The sequence below is a fragment of the Pistacia vera genome, unplaced genomic scaffold, assembly GCF_008641045.1.
Source record: "Pistacia vera cultivar Batoury unplaced genomic scaffold, PisVer_v2 Contig152, whole genome shotgun sequence".
Classification (NCBI taxonomy): domain Eukaryota; kingdom Viridiplantae; phylum Streptophyta; class Magnoliopsida; order Sapindales; family Anacardiaceae; genus Pistacia; species Pistacia vera.
In genome coordinates this window covers 1,009,844-1,032,058 of record NW_022195597.1, presented here as the reverse complement: position 1 = coordinate 1,032,058, position 22,215 = coordinate 1,009,844, and the positions used below count along the sequence as shown (strand labels likewise).

At 31.7% G+C, this 22,215-nt stretch overlaps 1 protein-coding gene across 1 annotated transcript; it reads right to left on the bottom strand.

The window, feature by feature from the left end:
- Nucleotides 1-2,115: 2,115 nt before the first annotated feature.
- On the bottom strand, nucleotides 2,116-10,547 carry LOC116124475 (protein transport protein Sec24-like At3g07100). The gene is made up of 14 exons (XM_031410213.1): nucleotides 10,137-10,547; nucleotides 9,670-9,735; nucleotides 8,419-8,472; nucleotides 8,162-8,334; nucleotides 7,763-7,949; nucleotides 7,497-7,642; nucleotides 7,264-7,418; nucleotides 6,862-6,943; nucleotides 6,659-6,774; nucleotides 6,428-6,526; nucleotides 5,020-5,143; nucleotides 3,819-4,096; nucleotides 2,938-3,152; nucleotides 2,116-2,820 (listed from the first exon to the last, which is right to left on the bottom strand). Exons 1-14 carry the CDS (start codon nucleotides 10,462-10,464, stop codon nucleotides 2,609-2,611), a joined length of 2,235 nt encoding a protein of 744 aa, XP_031266073.1. The 5' UTR covers nucleotides 10,465-10,547; the 3' UTR covers nucleotides 2,116-2,608.
- Between the last annotated feature and the right edge of the window lie 11,668 nt (nucleotides 10,548-22,215).

Below are 22,215 nucleotides of genomic sequence, written 5' to 3'. Positions count from 1 at the left end.
AAAGCATTCTCTTTTTCTTCATTTCTTGGAAAACAAACAAGGGCTTATTATGTTTTATATCTCATCTCCCAATCACCTTCCCACCTAATTCGGCCAGAATCTCACCTGACTGGGTATGATTCCTCGTTGCAAAGAGCAAGCTCAATCGCCCATAGAAAACTGTCGCAGCCATTGAAACCGCTACACAATCAACCTACAACCACTAGAAATCTCAAACAATCACAACCCAATTTCGATCGTCAATCAATCATCAAAATAGCAATAATCCACAAAGAAATTGCGAAATCTCCACGGCAGCTCCCAGTTACATAAAGGAGATATTGCTTTGTTCGTTTTCTTTTTCTGAAGAGAATGAGAAAAAGAGACGGAAGATGATGGAGGTGAGGCGCTAGGGTTGTTGGAGGTTGTTAGATTTTGGGGCTGCCATGACTAATCAAGAAGAAGCCCTTCTAAGGAGAAACGAGAGAAAAAAACTCTAGGCTTTATAAAATTGATTAAAGAAGAAAACCTACAGTAACCCGGATTTCAAATTTCAAATTTTGATTTTTTATGCATAATGTAAATTGACCATCGTAGCCTTACTTATATCATACTTTTGATTCCCTTCTTTAGAAGGAAATTTATTAACGGATCTAATTTGTGGGTGAGAAAATATCATTTTAAAACGAAAAGGCCATTAAGCCAAACCTTGGGTGGGCAAAGGCCGCTTACTCTATTTAATGTGACCAAATAAATGACACATGGGTTATAAGGGAAGTTTTCTCAGACACCATCTTTAAGGGGATTATTACTGGGTGGGAGTAGAGCTGGGCATTTGGGACCGACCCAAAAGCCCAGCTCCAAAACCTGGTCCTCTATTCCGGTCCTAGGAGGTCTGGTCCTAAAACAGGACCAGGCCTAAGGAGGAGGGCCCGAGGATTTCAATATAGTCCTCTGTCAAATTACATAAAACCCCCTATTAATTTAAAATAAATATAAATTACGATGGTTAAAATGAAATTTTACAAAATTTATTAAAAAAAATCTTCCAGGTCTAAAAAATTTATAAAATTTATAAATTTTACCCTTAAAACATACTAAAAACCCCCTATAAAATTTCGTTTTGCCCCCAAATATAAAAAAATTTGAGGGGGGAAAATAAAATTATCCGAGCCCCATGGGACCGGTCCTGGGCCCATGGGACCAGTCCCTACTAGGTCTAGGGCCTAGTCTGGGTCCTGATTTTTCTCATGGGCCTCCCATGGGTGACTGGCCCCATTTGGGACCAGTCCCAAACGGGCCCAGGCTTGGGCCCGCAAGGTACCGGTCCCTACCCACCTCTAGGTGGGAGGACATTTATTATAAAAGAGGGACACAAGTTTCATTTGTATTAATAAACGAACGCCCTTCATCAATCAACGAACACTAATCTATCAATAAACATACACTTTTTTGTTATCAATAAACAACACTTTGTTAGAAAAATTTTAAAAGGTGTCATTTGAATGATAGAAATATTTGTTTTTTTTTTTTTTGTTTTAAAAATAAATAATCAATTATTAAGGCTCAAATTATGAAATAGCCTACTTCTAAATGCTATAATAAGAAAGACCTTTGACAAGATTTTTAAATAAAAACATCCTTTGCATCATTTATCTCTCTAACACTCAACACTACTAATAAGAGGAAAGAAAAAAAAAAATTCTAAAAGAGGTTGAATCTTGTTCTTTAAATAAATCTTCTTGTTGATTCAAGTAAAGAACAAACTCTCTTTTATAGAACTTTGTATTCAATAACAATCACCCAAAAAACAAAGAGTTAATATTCTAACACTTTTCTAGATTTAAATTTTTTTAAGTAATTTTTTCATTTTGTAAGATGTACTTCGCTAACAAGTCGAATTATTGAAAGGGCAATTTCGTCCTAATAAAATTGAGAAGGTAGATGATTCAAATCTTTATCAAAGAGCTACTTTTCATTTTACCCAGAGAAATAACATATATAAATTTACTTCTTATAGGGCTTACTTATAATAATCTAATTTTTTTACCTTTTTATTATATTATATTACATAATTTATTGCATCAAACAATTTACAACATTCGGCTATAAAAAGATACAACTTGAAAACGGTGTTTCCATCTAATCCATTTATCTTACAAACATTTTCATTTCAAACAAATCATTTTTCAAAAAAAAAAAAAGAAAAAAAAAAAAATAGCAACGTTTTGTACATCAATCCTCGGACGAGCTATTATTATTAGTACAGTTAGATTTTCTTACCTGTACTCATTTTCTAACCAAAAACACAAATAACTCTTCAATGGCCATCGCCTCCTACTTCTTATACAGAAAAAAGATCAGTATATTCCTGAATCCCTGATTATATCTCTATATAAATTGTATCGTCAAGGTCCTTTCAACTCAAAAGAATGCTACACTAGAAACAACAGTTGCCATCTTCATCCCACCCAATGAATCTTCCCCTTCTTGATTGCTCAAACAATGTCGAACCAATGTATGAACTTTGTTTAAATGTTTAGTCCATTTCTAGAGGGAATGAATGTGGAAGTTTAACTGATTTGTTGTATGGGAATTCTGTAAGGCTTAGGGGTCTGGTATGGCACTTCTATTTCATGTATTCCAACACACTTTGGGTGACATCTTCAAGGAAGGAAACAAAACCCATGACACTGGTGAGGCCACTGCCATCCACATCCTGTTCCTCAATAAGATAGTTCTCAAAAACTGTGGCATCATCCTGCCCTCCCCGGATAAATATGAGTTTGGGAGTGATATTCCTGTCTTGCTTCATTTTGTTAATTGTTGTCCGCAACAAACCTGAGATGAAAGCATGTCATCGAAAGCTAAAGTACACTCTTCAAAAAAGAAGACACTAATGATGAGGAAAACAGTATCATTATAGCGAACCATAAAGAAATGGAATGGACAACTTACAATCCTGGGGCGGAGGAAAAGGAATTGAAGGATCTGCTGTAGAAGAATAATACACAATTATAGTTGTAAAAACATCAAGTAAAAATATAGGACTGCCACTGGTTATCAGTGCAGCACGACTCAACGAGTGGCGTGGATATACTTGTTTATCTGGTGAAGAGTATGATGTCAGCAGCGGATATACAGCACGGTGAAGGGAACTCGGTTCGAGACCACTGCACCATAATTTTAGGCAAATGAATCACAAATAGCTCTCATAAATTAAGCACAACTATTTCTTAATGTAAAGTTCCATAACATCCTCCAGACAAGATATATAAAAATGTGTAGGTGAAAGTTAAAAAAGTTTCAACATTGGTATAAAGTGACAACAGAAAACAAATAAATATAAAGATCTAGATAAGAACAAACTGAAAGAGATTAAGTTGGGTCAAAACAAGATCTTCAATGCTAACAACATGTATGCAATGAACAAGCCAAAAAAAAAAAAAGGCCAAATATTTCCCTGCCCAATCATTAGAAAAACTAACCCATGAAATATTAATTGAATTTGATCCAAACTACATAAATTCAACCTTCAATTAGATATTAGAATGCTAAGTGCTAGCATGGGCAAAAGATATTATTGACAACACATAATATGAAATCTCCCTTTAGAAGTGTGCTAGCATTATAATGTAACAAAGGGACATAAGCAAAAGGAGTTTAATGATGCTATTGTTATACAACACCTTGTCCTACTCAGAATTACTTCATAAACAATCCATAAAATTTCATATTCTAAAACAATGTGACCAACTAAATGCATATCTATTATCTGAAAAATAAAATTGACTCTCTTAATTACTTAGAACACTTTAGATATTGAGAACACCAAATACCTGAAAAGACATTGCAAATAGATCCGATAGTCAGGGTGAACACCTTCTTCATGGAAACGGAGAAGAGGATTTCTTAACAAAGCAAAAACTAAACGAGGTAAACGCTGCAGTTGTGGGCATTGTAAGAACTCAACATCAATCTGAGATGTTATTGAATTTCCATTCCTGAACTGAACATGTTTAAAAGTGTCGTTGTACTGAGCTGTAAGGATTACTAGCCAATCATGAAGCAACATCCTGCCCTCCCGAACTCCTTGCTCCAGAGAGGCTAATATAACCTGTTCAGTAAACAAGATACATACGTATATATCAACAGTTAGTGAAAATGTCCAGCACCAAGAAAAAAAATTACTCTTTCTTAATACTTCTCTAAACCAAAAATTATGAAAATAATTAAACTGGCAAAATTCCAAAAGAAAGTAACCATTTGCAGCCAAACTACACTAAAGCTATGGATGCCATTTACCACTATCTAAAATTCGGTCAACATTTTTTCATAACCAAGAAACTTTTGGCATTGGTACCAAATATATAGAAACTCCACTCAGTCAAACTTCTTACCCAATATATGTGGAGAAATTAAAAAAAAAAAATAAATAATTCACTGCTACTTATCAAGAACCAGGAGCAATTTGATACAATATGAGACACACCCTGTGGGATCTGCCAAAAAGAAATCTAGAATTTCAGCCCAAATTTAGAGCAGAGATTTCGTTGCCACATTAAACAAAATCTGAGATATGGCTGATAAGGGATTAAGGTAAAGGATATTTACGAATTAAGATTACACTTACCCTTATGGAGATCAACCAAAATTTCTGAAAATAGGCTTAGTTTCCGCCATAAGCTAATTAGATCAAGTTATTGTTAGTTAGGAATTAGGTTAAGGAATTTTATATGAAATTGTTTCCAATCTGAGATTAAAAATTGTAAAACAATTAGGGGTTTAGGATAGAATACCCCAAAAGTGCAACAATTTTTTTTTTTTTTTTTTGGATTTTAAAATAGTAGTTAGGATCGTATCGGAAGAATTATTTTTTGAAACAGTCTAGCCAACCATAGTATTTCTCAAGATTTTATGCATCACTTGTTTTCAGAAGCAAAGGATTGTATCCAGATTAAAAAACAAATAAAGATGAGATTAACTGGACCTTTTGTTTCTTTTCTTTTCTGGTTAATGATGGAGGCAGAGAAAAAATACCTTATGAACAAGTACTGAAAGAACTGCTTCAGAATCAACACTGTCATAGAGTTCATTTATGTTTTGAGCAGCTGCATACTGCAAAGTCCGAATCCTTAGTCGTCGTTTAAGAGAATGCTTCCCTCTGCATAAAAAGGCATGACATCAAGCTAATACTAAAAGCAGCTCCAAGAGGGGTACTAAAATCACAGCAAATTATTGCAAGACATTGTCCAGTGAAAGGTTTGCAAATCAAATAAGTACATAACAAGGATGGCTGTATGAGTAGTGGATACTTAACGCATTATCTCAAAGACAATGACAATAATGTGGGGGAAAAAATAAAAACTTTCTCTAATAAAATGAGCAGCAAAATTGAACCAAAATTTGCTCTCTTTCCTTTAGAACTTTGAAATAGACTAATACTAACAGATAGCTTATGTTTATTAGTCTATTTCAAAGTTTTTAAATAAATATATCTTCATTTAATCACTTATGTCTATTTTTTAATCACTTATGTTTTTTTTTTGTTTTTTTATTTATTTTTTATTTCTCTCACATATACAATTAATACATCAAGTCTGAGGGAAAAAAGAACTACAACACATAAACACCAAAGGGTGACTCCAATAACTAATGCAATGAAAAATAGGAACTATTGAAGTTAAAATATCAATGCCAAAAATTTCAGATAAATATGATTGTGAGATTTCCATAGCATTAAGAATTCCTATACCTGCATTAAACTACAAATATCTCCTACCCAAACATTTGACTCTGTTTGCATCCCCGGAATGTAAAAACATTAAGACACAAGCTAAAATACCAATGAAAATGCTAAGTCCAATTATAATTTTACATGATTTCTAAAATTTAGGCAATTTGAGTTTGAAAATTTAATCCCATTGAATAAGTTCCCACTCACTTCCTAATAATGGCATTTGCTTCATCATTCCACTGAGTTGGAGCTACAAGATCAAAAGCTTGGAACCATTCAATTTCATGCCATTTTGAATTTTTCTCTTTCTTTATTTCTTTTTGATAGAAACCAAGCATAATATCAACAAAAGAGATTTAAAAAAAAAAAAAAAAAAAAAGTATACAAGTTAAAGGATTAGATTTTTGAGTCACTCAGAAATATTTGATGTCATTAGAGTTTTGGGATTTTAAGCCAAAGTAAATTCAAGTAGTTACTGATTGAAGCAGAAGTTCCTGCCTTAAGGTTCATTGTCATAATAAACGAAACACCATAATTCAGTATGGCAAACAGGCATCAACCACAAACAATATTTGAGAGAGGACTTCTGCAGATGTACTTTGAAAAAACATAAACTTGAAATTTCATAAAAACTTTTTTAAAAATAATATCAAAGAGAAGATAAACAGCGATTTACCAACTTCAGAAAGTTGTCAATGAGATTAATCATACCTACTCGCAGAACCCAATCCAGGACTTGTAAAGTCCTCAGGGGGCACAACCACTGTATATTGAAAAGCAATCTGTAGCATAGGCTGTTCTGCTGCATGTCTGCAAAAGAATGATGAGATAATTTTTAATGTTGCAATCAATAATCTAAATTAATCACAAAAAACAATTAGTTCTAAAGCATGTCAGATACATTTAGCGAAAGCAAACAAAAACAGAAATAATAATTTGAACCTGGAAAACCCAACGGCATTGGCAAAATCAAAGTCATAAGCATATGTGGCATATGAATCGCAACAAATAATGTGTTGAACATTTTCATATTGCGGATCTGGGAAGAAATGACCATACTGCAAAAAATAGTGCAGATATCATAATAAAATGCTCCATATTCATTTACACTTTCTGAAGAAAAATAAAATTAAACAGTTACTTACCGAGTGTCCAGGTTTGAATTCTGTAGATGTCCTTAACCGCAGTACACAATTAAAAGCATATGGTTGACTCAGCATTCGATACCTGCACATGAATAATATTTAAGAGATTATCACAAAAATATATTTGAAAAATGCACTACTTCTTGCTACAAAAGGTGGTCTACATTAAATAAGTATATAAAGTACATTTACCTCACCTTTAAACGTAGGCCATTGTATGTACTTTAGCAGCTAATATGTATATATTTGTATTTTATACCAATAATGAATTTAAACCATTTGTTTTCTAGTCATCCAATTTTAAAATGTAACACCATCTTTTTCTGATAAAATTAATCATGCAATTCTATTTTAAAGATCATAGAATCCCAGAATGTTTTACTATATTGATCAGATACTCACATGTCCTGAGGTAGTGTTGAATCATCAGTACTAGAATACAGAAACAATGAGCCTCCACTTTCAATACTAAGAAACTTCAGGGATGCCAAATCTGTATACTCATTTGTAATAGCGAATATGTCCACACAAACACCTGCTTGAACAGCCACAGCAGCCTGTAAAATATATGTCAATACTACATTTCCCAAATTCACAGCTATTGATCTAAAAACCAAAATCCAAATTAAACTTACCAAATCCTTGTAGAATGGTGTCTGTTCAGGAAGTAAAGCACGGTCTGCATCCTCTCCTTTACTAGCATACTGTTCACCATACCTTCTCGTATCTAGCTGCCCAGCTCCATGATCAGGAGGACCAGATAGAAAGGCAAACACTCTAGCTGCAGTTATTTTCAAAGAAAAACAAATGTTTATCTGGTCTGGAAAAGAACAAGATCAAAAGCCACCAGGCACAATTATGGTCTTCAGTTACAAAATCAGCTTCAAACTTTGTCACACACCTAAAGCAAATGTGTTTCCATATTCTGACCCAAGGTAATTGAAAAGGGCTTCCATCGCCACACCAAAACCTCGTCCACCCATCAAGACTCCATCAAGTCCTTGCCCTGCTCCGGCAGTTCTCTCCCACGAAGTGGTTGGTCTGAGAGTTTCAAGAGCAGATGTGATGTTGTCCTTAAAAGTTTCCACCTGTAAAAGAGTAAACAGTGTTGATATTAAGTTACACAGCACAAGTATGATTTAGTTACCAAATGGGGTACTAAACACTCAAATCACAGAGTAATAAGAAACCATCTATGTTAACTAAGCCTTATGTCAGCTAAGAGACCAAAAATACGAGACGCAGAGGGGGTTAGTTCTGGTGGTTGGACTCGGTGTGGAAAATTCCTTGACTAACATACCGGCGCCAAGAATTGAGACAAAGGCATGACATCTTCAAGCTCAACTGGAAGGGTGCCCTCTATATCCGTGGGAATAAAAGCATTCTTTACAACTGGAATAGCCCCTTGAACATCATACAGCCCTATTTTGTGGCTGAAGGTTGCAAGCCCAAACAGTGCACCGGGTGGAACAGCTGCGAGAAAAATGAAATCAACCTTAAAGAAAAAGCTCAAGCAAAACAGAATTCAAAATATCATTTGAATTGTCAATTGTATACCTTCTAAAGCTGCCTGTAGAGCACTTCTAGTAAGTTCCAAAAACTCTTCTGAAGCTGCAAATTAAAAAAAAATGATATATTATTCATGTATGGATTATATACAACAAAAATTATGACAACACCAGTGAAACATTAGATCAAATGATTACCATCACATCTAATGTATTTCATTTCCAAGGTGCATTAATTATGCATATTAGAAATAATCTCACCCATTCAAAGCCTATTTTGATCTACTGGTTCTAAAATAATATCAAGTCTGTATAAAAAAATGAGATACCAACTGCTGTTGATCCTATTTATATATGTTTCCGCTGTCCCAAAAAGTAAATAACCATATTAGAGAAAAACAAAACACAGGGTCCAAACAAAGACTATACCGCAGAATGAATCAGGACAAAGTTCAATTTAAAACTCAATAAGTATAGTTCATTAATTAAAAAAATCTACACTATTATTTGAAGTTCAATTCCTGGTATACTGATATGCCAAAAGCCCAACACTGCCAAACACTCAGGGGAACTAAGAATTTGTTTATTTATTATTATTATTATTATTATTATTATTTTTAGATCAGAAAAAAGAAGGTAACCGAGCATATTGTATTCCAATCTCAATTCCAAGTATCACGCATTTTCCAGGTACCTGGTAGGTGTCATTATGCTGTTCTTGTGAGGTCATGAAGAGTAGCAAGAATAATCGTACACTTACATGGGTAAATTTTTTAGCAAATAACAAATATACAAGGAGTCCTAATTGAACTCAATTCTACTTAATATCAGCTGCAAACATCATGTGGATGCTCACTGTCAGTTTATCTAATATAACCAAAATCTTCCTATCCAAGCAATCTACAGAAACTGCATCAAAGCATTCCAGATCATCCAACATCAAACTTCCTTGGCATTTCATAAGAAACTAATGAACTTGCTAAAGCAAGAAGTTTGAACACCTTTGGAGCTATGATATATACTAATAATATCTTCCATTGAAATATATACTAAAAAGGTAATCTCAGGTTAAAAACCCCACTTAATTAAACAATTGAAACAAATCTAAGTAGCTATGGTATTATAGAAGTTACACCGACAAAAACCATCTCTACATCAATCATTTAACTTCATCAGTTAAAACTACACCCAGATCAAACACTTAGCATCATAACGTTCTTCTAATTAACTCAAGTAACAAACTGCGAAAAACAAAAAATTAACATTATACAATATATCAAAGCAATCAACAAAACCTTACATGACAAATCAACAGCAGCAACATAGACAGGACGCGCTTGCATCGTTTCTTCCTCTGATCCCTCCACTGCAATACGGCAACATATGACTTATTTTAATCAAATCAAAGCCACTTACAAGTTACAACAAGTAAAAATTAAAAAATCATCAAATCATAATATAAACCTAAAATGCGCACACTAAGCTTAAATCAGCTGAGTGGCCCTATTTTGATGATTACTACTTGAATAAAAAAAAAGCCTCATTTCTTCCCATTCCAATTTTTGCCAAATTTTCTCAGCATCCAAATAGAAAACACCACTCATCAGGCAAATTAATCACACAGACACAAAATACAATAAGGTAAGATTCAAGAAAATCACATTAATTATCAAGAAAAAGAATAACAAATTGCCTACATTTCTCTCTCTACCCAAACGAGATCCTGAGATGAAATTCTCATAAAATAATGGTTCAATTTGGACTTACAAGGCAACTCGAGATCAATGAAAGAAGAGACCATCTCGGCGCACGACTGAGGATGAGAGTATCTGGCAATGGCCTGAGAAGAGAGACCGTTGAGGGTCCCACAGAGCGCACATGACCACGCCCACTGCTCCAGTTCACAGTACGTATTGAAATAGGCATAACAGTTCTCGCATCGAGGTAGCAAATTCCCATCGGATCCGTAAACCGGCTTGACGCCGTTCTCGTCCTTGCTTGCAAAAGGCGTCACCGTGACGCCCCATGGCAGGCCTGAAGCTTCTTGTGCGTCTGGGTCCGCAGGAAAGCGTGACACCGTGGCTCGAACCGCCATGGTTCCTAAGAGGGGTCTATTTCTTTCAGTTTCTCGGGAACAAACAGAACTGAGGAAAAGAGAGTAGGGTAGAGAATATCGAAGTTCTGATTTACAGCGCCACGCAGGACCAGCCAGTGGTGTTACGCAGTTCCGCCACATCAATAAATGGACTGCTGACCTGGATATTATTTTTTGCTCAACTTTTATTAATATAATAATTTATTGAACTACGATTAATTAATGGGATTTTGGATATTAAAAATACATTTTATAAATAATATTTGTTTTCAATATATATATAAAGTTTAATACCCATGCAGATTGTTCGTCATGTGACACATTTTGGAAGCTCTAAAATTACTCTATTTTGACACATTGAATTGACAAACCAATCAAATTGTTTTATCTTAACACGTTGATTTGATATTTATTGCTTCATATATAATTATTAATTAATTAAAAAAAGAGGTTATGTATTAATAATTAATAATAATAATAATACAAGTGCATTACATTGGCATTCCAAAAATATGCATTAATAACAAGTATATAGGTGTATTGGATTGTTATTACTAATTGTCGTTTAATGACATTTGTCTAGGATTGCTATCTATAATTATATAGGTGCATTGTATTGACATTGGAAAACTTTCTTCGTATTGAAATCGTATTTAATTGCATTGGTATTTGAAAGGTCTAAATAAGGGGTTATAAAAAGGGCGCATGTTCAGTTGTATATTATCGCAATTTGTTAGTTGGTGTCAACAATATGTCTGATCTTTTGTTAATTGTTTATAGGTTATTTTAGTTTGTGAAAATAATATGTTTGTTGTGCATTTTGATCGATGGTTTTTTATTTATGTATATTTTTGTTGTTGTTTACAGGTCAAAGATTCGTGAATTGACATGGAATAAAGACAGGATGTCCAATTGACACTGTCAAATGAGTTGTTATTTTGATTTGTTCTTCTAAACTGTAAGTATATCTTCTAACTATTTTAATGCGAAACTGTAAGTATATCTCCCAACTTTTTTAACGGTTATTGTTAGATTGAATGATTGTTTTGTTCGGCCAATTTATTTGAATGATTGATTCTGTTATTCCTTCCGAATGGTAAGTGTGTTCCTTGATAATTTTAATATGAAGATTAATTAACTTTTGTCATTTCCGTTTTTAGGTACCAGTTTTTATACGAATAAATAATTATTCTTTAACAATGTTAACATGAAGATTGATTACATTTTGTTAAGTTTGTTTTCAAGGAAATGAGGATTTGTGTTTATTATTTTTTTGGTAGAGTCACTGATTCGGCACGTCTCTTATGCTGATCAATTGGCATAAAATGTGAATTCGTTGATTTTGTTTTCAGGTTACAGGGAAAAAAATTGATGTGTTCATACAATGGTCAACGTGTTCCGTACTAAGTTCTGTTTATTAAGTCTTCGACAAGGTTATTGATTTGGTATGTTTGTGGTTGCAATCAATTAGTGTGAATTATATGTTCATTGATGTTTGCTGATTTTATTTTTAGCTTACAGTTTTGGGCGAACAGTGAGAATTTGTTGTTGGTATGTTCATGTGAGGGGCAATTAGTTTTTCCTTGTATTGTTGATACTGAGTAACATTAAACGTTTATGGTTTGTATTTTGTCTAAAGATTAAGCATTGTTTTTTCGGCCATGCTATTTGTTTGTTCCAACCGATATGTAAGCATTTGTTTTGGGACTAAGCTACATGAAACATTTATGGATTGTTTTATGTTAACAAGGCTCGTGTGAGTATTGTTTTTGCTAACTCTGTTTTTAGGTGACATGATCAGCCCTCAAATATCATCGAATTGTGCTGCTTGGTGCATTGTTGTTACAGGGTAGCAAAATCTAATAGCAGTTGAGGTTCGATTTTGTGATTTATAAATGGAATGTTATTGTATCAAATTTGGTCATTGTGGATGTCAATGATTCGTGCTGTGGGAGTGTCATGGTTAGTATCTCGACACGATGGTAATGGTGATTAAGAGATTTAATTATTCTGAGTTCGGTGTTGCTGGATTATGATAGTTGTTATTGTGCAAGTTATTTTGTCTGCATGAACATTTGCGGTTTGACGTTTGATGGTATAAAGATTTGTTGGTTGTTGTCAATATACGGTGATTTTGATGTATTCAACTGTATGTGTCCCAATCATCTATGTATTTATTAATACTCAGGTAATATATCAAAGGTGTGCTTTCCGGATCATGATATCTTATGCCAATGAATTACAACAAACAAATTGCCAAGCAATCATGCCGCTCAATTATGGATGACGATTTTTTACTTCTTTTGTCAGTATGTGTGCCTTGCATTAGCATCCGGAAGGTCTAACCATCTTGACGTTCTTATAATGTTTTCTAAGTTGTAGCTTTAACAAAATATTTACTATCCTTTCCTTTGGACTTACGCAAATGAAATATTCCTAAAGTGACCAATATAGGAAAAGACGGAATTGTATCAAGGTATCCAAATTCTGATCAAATTCATGGTTTGGCAATGTTCCTAGAAAAGTTATAACAATTTATAAACGCAACCAATCATATCCTGATACTGGTTCGGCAATAGAATGTAGACCTCAATGATACCTTATGGAAAAATTGTGGATTGGTATCTGCTCTATTACCATTCTATAGCCAAATTGATGGTTTGACGGTAAAGTTATCAACCATAGCAGACTTTGAACAATCATAATTATGGACAATGGTTAGGCAACGGATTCCACACTTTTTGTTAGACAATTTTTTAAAGATGTCGAACTACAATATCAATAAAAAATTAAGTGGCTTAATGTCTCTCTAAGTTGGTATCAGGCAAGCTGCCTAATACTTGGTCTAACTATAAAAATAACCTGGGACCGACTAATATAGGAACAGATGGAATTATTTATCTTCCTGATATATGAAGCTATCCAAATTTCGGTCATCCTTAGATCATGGATAAGTATTCAAATTTATGGTTTAGTAGGGTTCCTAGAAAAATTATAACAAATTATAAATACAATTAATTATATCCTGGTTATGGTTCGGCAATGGCATGTAGGCCTCGATGATACCTTGATCTATCGAAATTCCAAACATTCTTAAATCATGATATCACAATCGGTATTTGCCTTATTACCATTCTATGGCCAAATTGATGATTTGACAGTAAAGTTATTGACCATAGCAGGCTTTGAATAATCATAATTATGGACAATGGTTAGGCAGCAGATTCAATACAATTTGTTAGACAATTTTTTAAAGATGTCAAACTATAATATTGATAAAAAATAAAGTGGCTTAATTTCTCTTTGAGTTTATATCAGTAAAGCTAGCGAACTATAATATTAATAAAAAAATTGAGGCGGCGCAATGTCTTCTCAGTTGAAAATTTCAATATCAGTCTATAAATGATGAAGTTTATGATTTGCATTGTAATAAACCATTTGTTGTATTGTAATTTATTCAATAAATCAAAGGTGTGGCTTCTGAATCATGGTATTTTATGCGGATAAATTGTAATTAACAAACTACAAAACTAATCATGCAACCCGATGGGTTAATACACTTACTTTTTCATTGATATGTTTGGTATTTTGATGATGTTTGGCGTTCTCATATTTATTGTTGTTCTTAATGGTGTTAGTCTATTGATATCGTGTTTTGTAGCTTTATAATTGCTCCTTTTTGATGCATTGGATTTGTACTATTAATAATTTTATAGGTGCATTGTGTTGACACTGTAAATATCTATAGATATATATTTATCCAAAATTGATGGGTGTATTGTACTGTTATGTGATACTTTCAATGTGATATTACTATTAATGGTTACAATATCAGAATTTTGATTTAATTATGGGTTAATGTATTTCCCTTTTTATTGATGTGTTTGGTATTATGATGATGTTTGATATTCTGATATTTAATGTCGTTCTTAATATTGTGTTTTTGTTAAAGTGTTGATGAAATAAATGGTACTGTTTATGTCACATAATAGTATAAGTTTGTATCAAATGCAACTTAAATAAGAATTACAACTGTCAACATAAAAAAATTACAAAAATAAAAAAATCTCATTCATTATTTAATTTTGTTATTATTGTTATGCTGTTTATTAAGTGTTATTAAAGTTGATGCAGTTTTGTGGATAGATATTTATTTGAAAGAGATTGATACATTGTATTTGCTATGTATTATGTTTAATGAGAAATTAATGTGAAGGGTGATGAGTATTTATCTGGATGTGAAAGGTTTTATGCATAACTCTTGAAATTAATGTGTTTGCTATATATATGTAGTTGTTTATGTTGTGGTACACGATTAAGAGAGATACATAAAGGTACTTGAAAGTACAATGATCTAATAATTTTGTTATTAGATCATTGTTCCCAAAAAAAAAAAAAAAAAAAAAAAATAATTGCCGGCATAGTTGAGATACAGTTCCTGTTACAGGTAATGTGATACATTCAATTGTTTTTATCTTTCTATTGCAATGCTGTGTATGTTGGATTATGAATTCATCTATAAAAGCTACATAATTGTAATGAAGAAATTGATGAACAATATTGTAGTGACAATTGTAAATCAGTAAGTTCTTCTTGGAGTTTAAAATTTCAGTACCAAACAAAAAATTCCGCATACTATTAAATTGTGATAAAAAATATTTATAGTATGAATTAGATTATAAAATTGAAACATTATTTTATTTATTTAAAATTGTGATACAACAACATTTGCTTTAGTTGTAAAATGTCGGTTGGGAATCTTTATTGCTTTTATTGAATTGTATTAAGGATGAATTTCATTTTGCAGGCAAGTCATAACAATGTCTAATAATTTTCTTAAAGATATTGATGAATCAAGAGATGATTGGATAGTCACTGTAAGAGTATCTAGATTGAGGGAATGTAGGAATTTCAAAAATTGGTGACGAACTTATGAGCCTTGACATGATTTTGATTGATCAACAGGTATAAAATATAGTCTGAAAATAATGTTAAGACTTGTATTTCCGATTTATACAGGTTTGTTTAAATTTGTGATTTTCATTGGTTTTTTATAATCAAGTTATTCATGCCTCGACACCAAAGAATAGGATTGCAAAGTTTAAAAATCAGCTTTATGAAGGGTTGATATATTTGATAGACATATAAAAGTCATACCATCTGCTCCCTCTTACAGACCCGTTGACGGTATATACCATATACAATTTCTCATGATCATGACTGTACAAGAAATAAAAGAACCAAGAATTGTTATTCTGAAATATAAATTTGAATTTGTTGGTCTTCATGATCTTCAAAATAGAACAAATGATACAAGGTTATTATCAGGTATAGTTAATTTGGATATTTGTATTTTAAATGCATGAGAAATATTTTTGTACATCAACTATGATAAATTATATGCAGATATCGTTGGAGTTTTGAATGCAATAGGAGAAATTGAAGAGATCAAGTTGACAAAGACTAAAAAAAGAGACATCAGATTGCAGATGGCAGAGTAAATTCTTTTGTTAATTTTTTTATGTTCTTCTTCCACTTTAAATAATTTACACTAATATTAATTTCAGAGAAGCAGTTGACATTACGTTATGGGGAAAATTTTGTGAAGAAATAGGTGAAGATTTGCAATCAACAAGTACCAACCCAATTGTCATAATAGTTACTTCAACAAAGATTAAAGATTTCCAAGGTAATAAAAATATATTACATGAAATTAATATATTTTAGATTACTAATTTCAGAGAAGCAGGTAACAAATATTGAGAAGGAAATGTTTGAGAATAGATTATCACTTAAACATGTTACCAATCTCATGTGGCATGATGTTGATGAGCTACAATATTTACTAAAACGTTAAACTGATTATTATAACATTGTTTGTGAACATAAATTACAATTGTATAGGTGATGGAGTATACAATTAAGGCCAAGATAACCGAAGTTGATGATAGATATAGTTGGTGTTACAATTCCTGCACTTATTGCAAGAAGAAAATTCCTAGTATTAATACCTATTTATATTGTGACAAATGCAACAAGGAATCGAAATCTCCTCAGATGAGGTATATCAGTGTTTATTTTTTACTATTTATAATTATGTATTGTTAATGCAATAAGAAGTATATTCAATTTCAGACATTTATTTTTAACAATGTTTAGTTAATGTTATAACAGATACAAGGTAGAAATGAGACTGTCAGATGGAACTGCCAAAGCAACTTTTATATTGTTTGATACAGTAACCAAGAGATTGGTTGGGTTATCATGTTCTCAACTGTTGAACAAACAAGGTAATGATCAGAAGAATATCCCAAAAGTTTTGAGTGAGCTGTCTAGACAAATGTTCATTTTCAAAATCAAGTTTAGAATTATGAATTTGAAGGAAGGATACCAATCTTATACTGTCACAAAACTTTTTTCGATTGATGAGAATCTTGAGGATGAATATAAGTTGCAAGAATTGTAAAAGTTCAGTATAATTTTTATTCTTAGATAGTTAATTTTCATAATATTGAAGTGTTATCAATGTTTTGTAAAAAACAACAGGCAAATAATGGAGAATATGGATCACAATCCTCGATGTCAGACGTGATTGAATACGAAATATTGACACCAAAAATCAAAGATGCATTTGGAAAAATGGTGGCAAGAGTTGAAGTTGATGATGCTAAAAACAGGATAGACAATTCTTGTACAGACATGTTAGACACATCGAAAGAGAGGGAACGAGGAAATGAGCAGAAAGAAAGTGACGATGAGAATGTTAAAAGCAGTAGTAGGGGTTACAAAAGCAATCCCCAAAAAAATTTGAGGTCTTGATAAAGTGATCATATCACATTTGATAGATTAAGTATACAATGTAATTGAGACTTCATTTGTGAAAATGCTTTATCTTGATTGATGGATGCCAACATAAATAAATATAACATTAAACCACAATTAGTATAAAACAGTGAACAAACGATTTCGTGTAAAAAAAAAAAAAATATCGCACCCTTCATTTAGGAATAACAAAATTGAACCTTTGACTCTACGAACAATCAAGTTGTATGCTTGGAATATGAAATATCATCAAATTATATAACGCGTAACAACAAAAGAAATGCAAAAATGTCATTAATAATAAGGTATAATTCTAGATTCAACATATTGTTTACTACAATTAGTATAGAACGTTATGGTTTAGTTTTGATATTTTGAGTCGAAATAGATAGTGACTTACTTCATAGATGTTACTGTGAAAGAATTCAATGCATGTTGTCCCCTGAAATTCATGTGATTTTATGTCAATATTTATTTATGGGATCAGATTTGTTTGAATTATAGTTTATTGATAGTAATACATTATTAAGGAAATACAATTTTTTAAGATAAATTATCACAACATTAATAGTTCAATATACTTTTATATCTAAAAATCTTTATTTTAAAAAAAAATAATAATAATGAAACTATGAAATTTCTAATCAATTGTAGTTTTCAAATTATTAAATTTTTTGTTATTGTTTTAAATGAATAAAATAAGTATAACATATGTTTATGGTTGGTCCGGTAATAGGAACATTCTCCATCTAATTTTAGTAAATTTTTCATTAATGTTATAACAAGAAAAATGTAGATGTGAGTATGTCCGACGGAATTGCCGAAATAACTTTGATGTTATTTGATATAGTAATCCAGAAATTAATTGGATTATCATGTTCTCAATTATTAAACAAACAAAGTTTTTGAATGAATTGTGTGAACAAATGTTTGTTTTGAGAACAGGATTGTTCTCAAAACTGGAGGTTACTGATTTTAAAGAAATATATGAATCCTATATTGTGAGAAAAGTTTTAGTAGACAATGTCAAACTTGAAAATTATTACAAATTACAAAAATTACGGAAGATCGATATAAATTTTAAGTTTAAATAGTTTATCTCAATATTGTTCAGGTAATATTAAATATCATGCATAATTCACTACGAAATACTGACATCGAATGTCAAAAACATGTCTGCAAATATAGTATCAATTGTACAAGCGGATAATGCTAAAAATATAATTAGTCCATTTTTATACAAACATATTAGAGGCATCACAAAAGAGGAAAAGAACTATAAAAGTGATCCAAAAGAAACAACATAACATTGCAATATTCATGTAAAAAAGCTAACTAAACGTTTTTTAAGTTCACATAAAAACTATAAAAGCAATCCAAAAGTAACAACATAGAAATTTTCATAAAGTATTCATTTCATATTGAATAGATTAAATACATAAACGAATTGGGTCTTCATTTGTGGATATTCTTTCTCTTGCTCGATGGGGGTCTACCTTTGCGACGAGGTTGATGCTTATGCGCTGGTTGAGAGGATACATTGACTGTATCTTGAACTTCTGTTGAATTTGCTGGCAAGACTATGTTCTTCCATTTGTTCATCTATTCTAGACATAATCCAGTGTACTTCTTTGTTTGCAAACAAACAAAATAAACACAATTTTTCTGATCTTCTCAAGTGTTCAAATTCATTTCACCAATTTCATATATAAAATATAGTTTGTGGAAAGACATATTATTTTGCTATAAAAATATTGTGAGTTTATAAAAGTGAAACAACAACGTATCTGATTAATAATCTGTAGAAGTCATACTGCTTCAAGTTTTCCAAATGCATTTTGTAGCTTCAAAGCCAATTGATGATTTTCTTTTGTTAAGGTTTCAACCTGAATTTGAGTGAAAACAAAATCATTAAAATCATTAACAATACTTAAATAGATATAGCATTTGAAATCATCTAGAAAAGCAAATCATATTCTACCAGAATCTCTATACCTTCTTTTGGGATTCGAAGTACAAATCTCTATATTTGGTTTGCTGATTTTTTATTAAATGTATTAAATGGTCAACCTTGCCTTTCAAATTTTCAATTGTATTACTTGGTTCAGCTTGTTTCATCTGTTGAGGTGATTATAATTCGACATCTTGGTCGCTGTAAGTGAAAACCACCGATTCTATCACACGCTGAACATTGTCATTGTGAGTATCCACAATTGTTCCTTGCAGTCTTGCAGAGCGCCTACTAGGGACCTCTGCCAACTTTCTTTCGTTTAGTTTTCAAAGATAAATTCTTTGCATTTTCTTTCCCCCCAGTTTGTGATTCTACCATATTTGATTATTGATTCATCTTTTCCATTCTACCAAGATTACATAATAAAGCAAATCAAATATGAAACTAAAACATGTTAACAAGAAAAACAAACGGTAAACCCAAAAAAAAAAAAAAAAATCGTTATCTCAAACATGTAAATTCTGAAACAAGAAATTTCTCTGTAAAAGTAGTTGTAACAATTTTTTTGTTTTTTTTTTTTTTTTTTTTGTTTTCTTCCCCTTTTTGACCCTTCAAGTATTAATTTCTTAGAATGGTAAACCTAGGTTTTCATTTTTAATAACCCTTGATCCAAATTTTTTTACAGGTGTTATAATTGTATAGAAATAACTTCAATTCGTAGAATGCCCATCAAATACAACTTTATACTATAACATTAAACAAATTTTAACAATAGATTACACAAACAAAACATGATAACTACTACCAAAAACAAGAACAATACTGAAAAAAGGGATGAGATATACAAGAACTTAATCGCAATGTAAAGATGTCGACATGAAACTTCAAATGCTTCGAAAGAAAATCGACACCGACACAAAGAAAGCCGAAATGATTACACTGATAGCATGTTGGACAGCAATGGGCATAAACACAGCTTAAAGAAATAGAAAATGCATTAAACAAAGAAACACCAGATAAATGAATATATTAATGAAACATAAATCACTGTTAATCCGTCGACTTAGAAAACCAGTTGGATCGATGTTTTTGAAATAGCAAGTGTACTTTTTATAAATAATATTTAATTTTTTGAATACCCCAACAACATTATGTTAATATTGCAAAAATTAGGTGAAATATATTAATTCAAATAAGCCAACCGGCGAAACATAAATGGAATGAAAAACTAAAATGTCATTAGTAATTTAAAAACTATTTACTTGATTAATATAAACCATCACACAATTAAAATAACAATTTAGTTTAATATACAATTTCATATTAATTAGTTTGATAATGTTGCTAAGCAGCATTATATCATTCATTGAACTATAACATTCTTACCATTGGTCTACTGAACATATTGTTATGCTAATATCAAGCTGTAACTGTTGTATGAAACAATGGACTTTAACTATATATATATTATTGTTTCTTTTGAAACTATCCAAACAATTTTTTTTGTTTTTATCATTATACTTATTTATTACTATTTCTTTGTTGGTTTTCCAGATGTAATCATTTATTAAATCAATGAAATGTTTCAAGTCAATGCATATCACCTCGGTTGGGTTTTTGGATATTTTTGGGTTCTTCAATCATTGCATTCATTTTGTTTGTTTTCCATATGTTCGTTTTCTCTTCTTATTTAAGCTCTTCTCGAAACTGTATGTATATATAAGAATCAATCTCAACTTTTTTTCATATAACTTTTGTACGTTTGTAGACTCTCTTTATCTCTTTTACCTATAATTTGTTTGATAATGGTTGGAAAAATAGGAGACCTTAAATGGATTTCGAGCAACATTGACCACAATGTTACCGATATAAATACTACAAAAACAAAAATGAAAGAAGGCATGCATTTGTTGGTTGAGGTCATGAATTCTATAATCATTGTAGTTTCGGATTTGAAAGCAGAGGATACTTTGCTTTCTACAAATGAGGAGCGACTTGGAATGGGAAGGCATCAAGAGAGAAGGTAATACAAATTTTGTATTATAAAACTAGACAAAATATACTATCCTATTATTTTTATATATATACAGTTGTAACACAATTTGAATTTCCAGCATGTTTAAATATTTATTGAAATTCATTGTTTTTTTAAACATGTTGGTGCGGCAATGGGTGATAGACAAAAGGAGTTCAAACAAACACTACCCAATGTTCGCAACAACATAGAAAATCTAAATGGTACAAGAAAAAAATGCAACGATATGATTGATGCTTTATTTGAAATCATGGACGATGTTAAGCTTATCATTGTTGATCTTAAGACACGGGAGTATTCGATCGATCTCAAATTGGAATGTTTTGATCAGATGACTATAGAACCTGGACCTACACCATTTGTCGAAACTTGATTATAAAGCCATGCACACATGTATTTTGATATTAAAATACATTAAACAAATCTCTGTTCTCATATAAATTATTTTGTATTGGTTAAACAATAGATTCGCAATATTATAATACCAGTATTTCAATATTTGCTAATACAATCCAAATTAACGTTCTTAAGGGTGTACCAGTCATTAACCAAGTATAGCAGTTACAATAGCTCCACACACAGTTTAGTAATAATATATCAGGGAATATTTTTACAAATATAAACATAAACCACTATGAAATGTAACCCAGTGAACACCATCATTCAACACAATCCCTGTTGACATCAAAAGCTCACCAAATCAATTCACATCAATACCCTTCTCATTATTCTTCTTAAAGTCAATCCCGCATTGGCGCAACAACTCCACCGAATCACTTGCAAATCACAACTAGGTAAATTTCCATTCTTGTCCGAAAACGTTAGCCCCAATTGAATCAATTTCAACATATCGACATTATCTTTCAACCTCTGGTAGTTATAATTGTTTATATTCTTGAAAGCCCCAACCAGACGCAAAACAATGCCAAGAAACTCAATATCC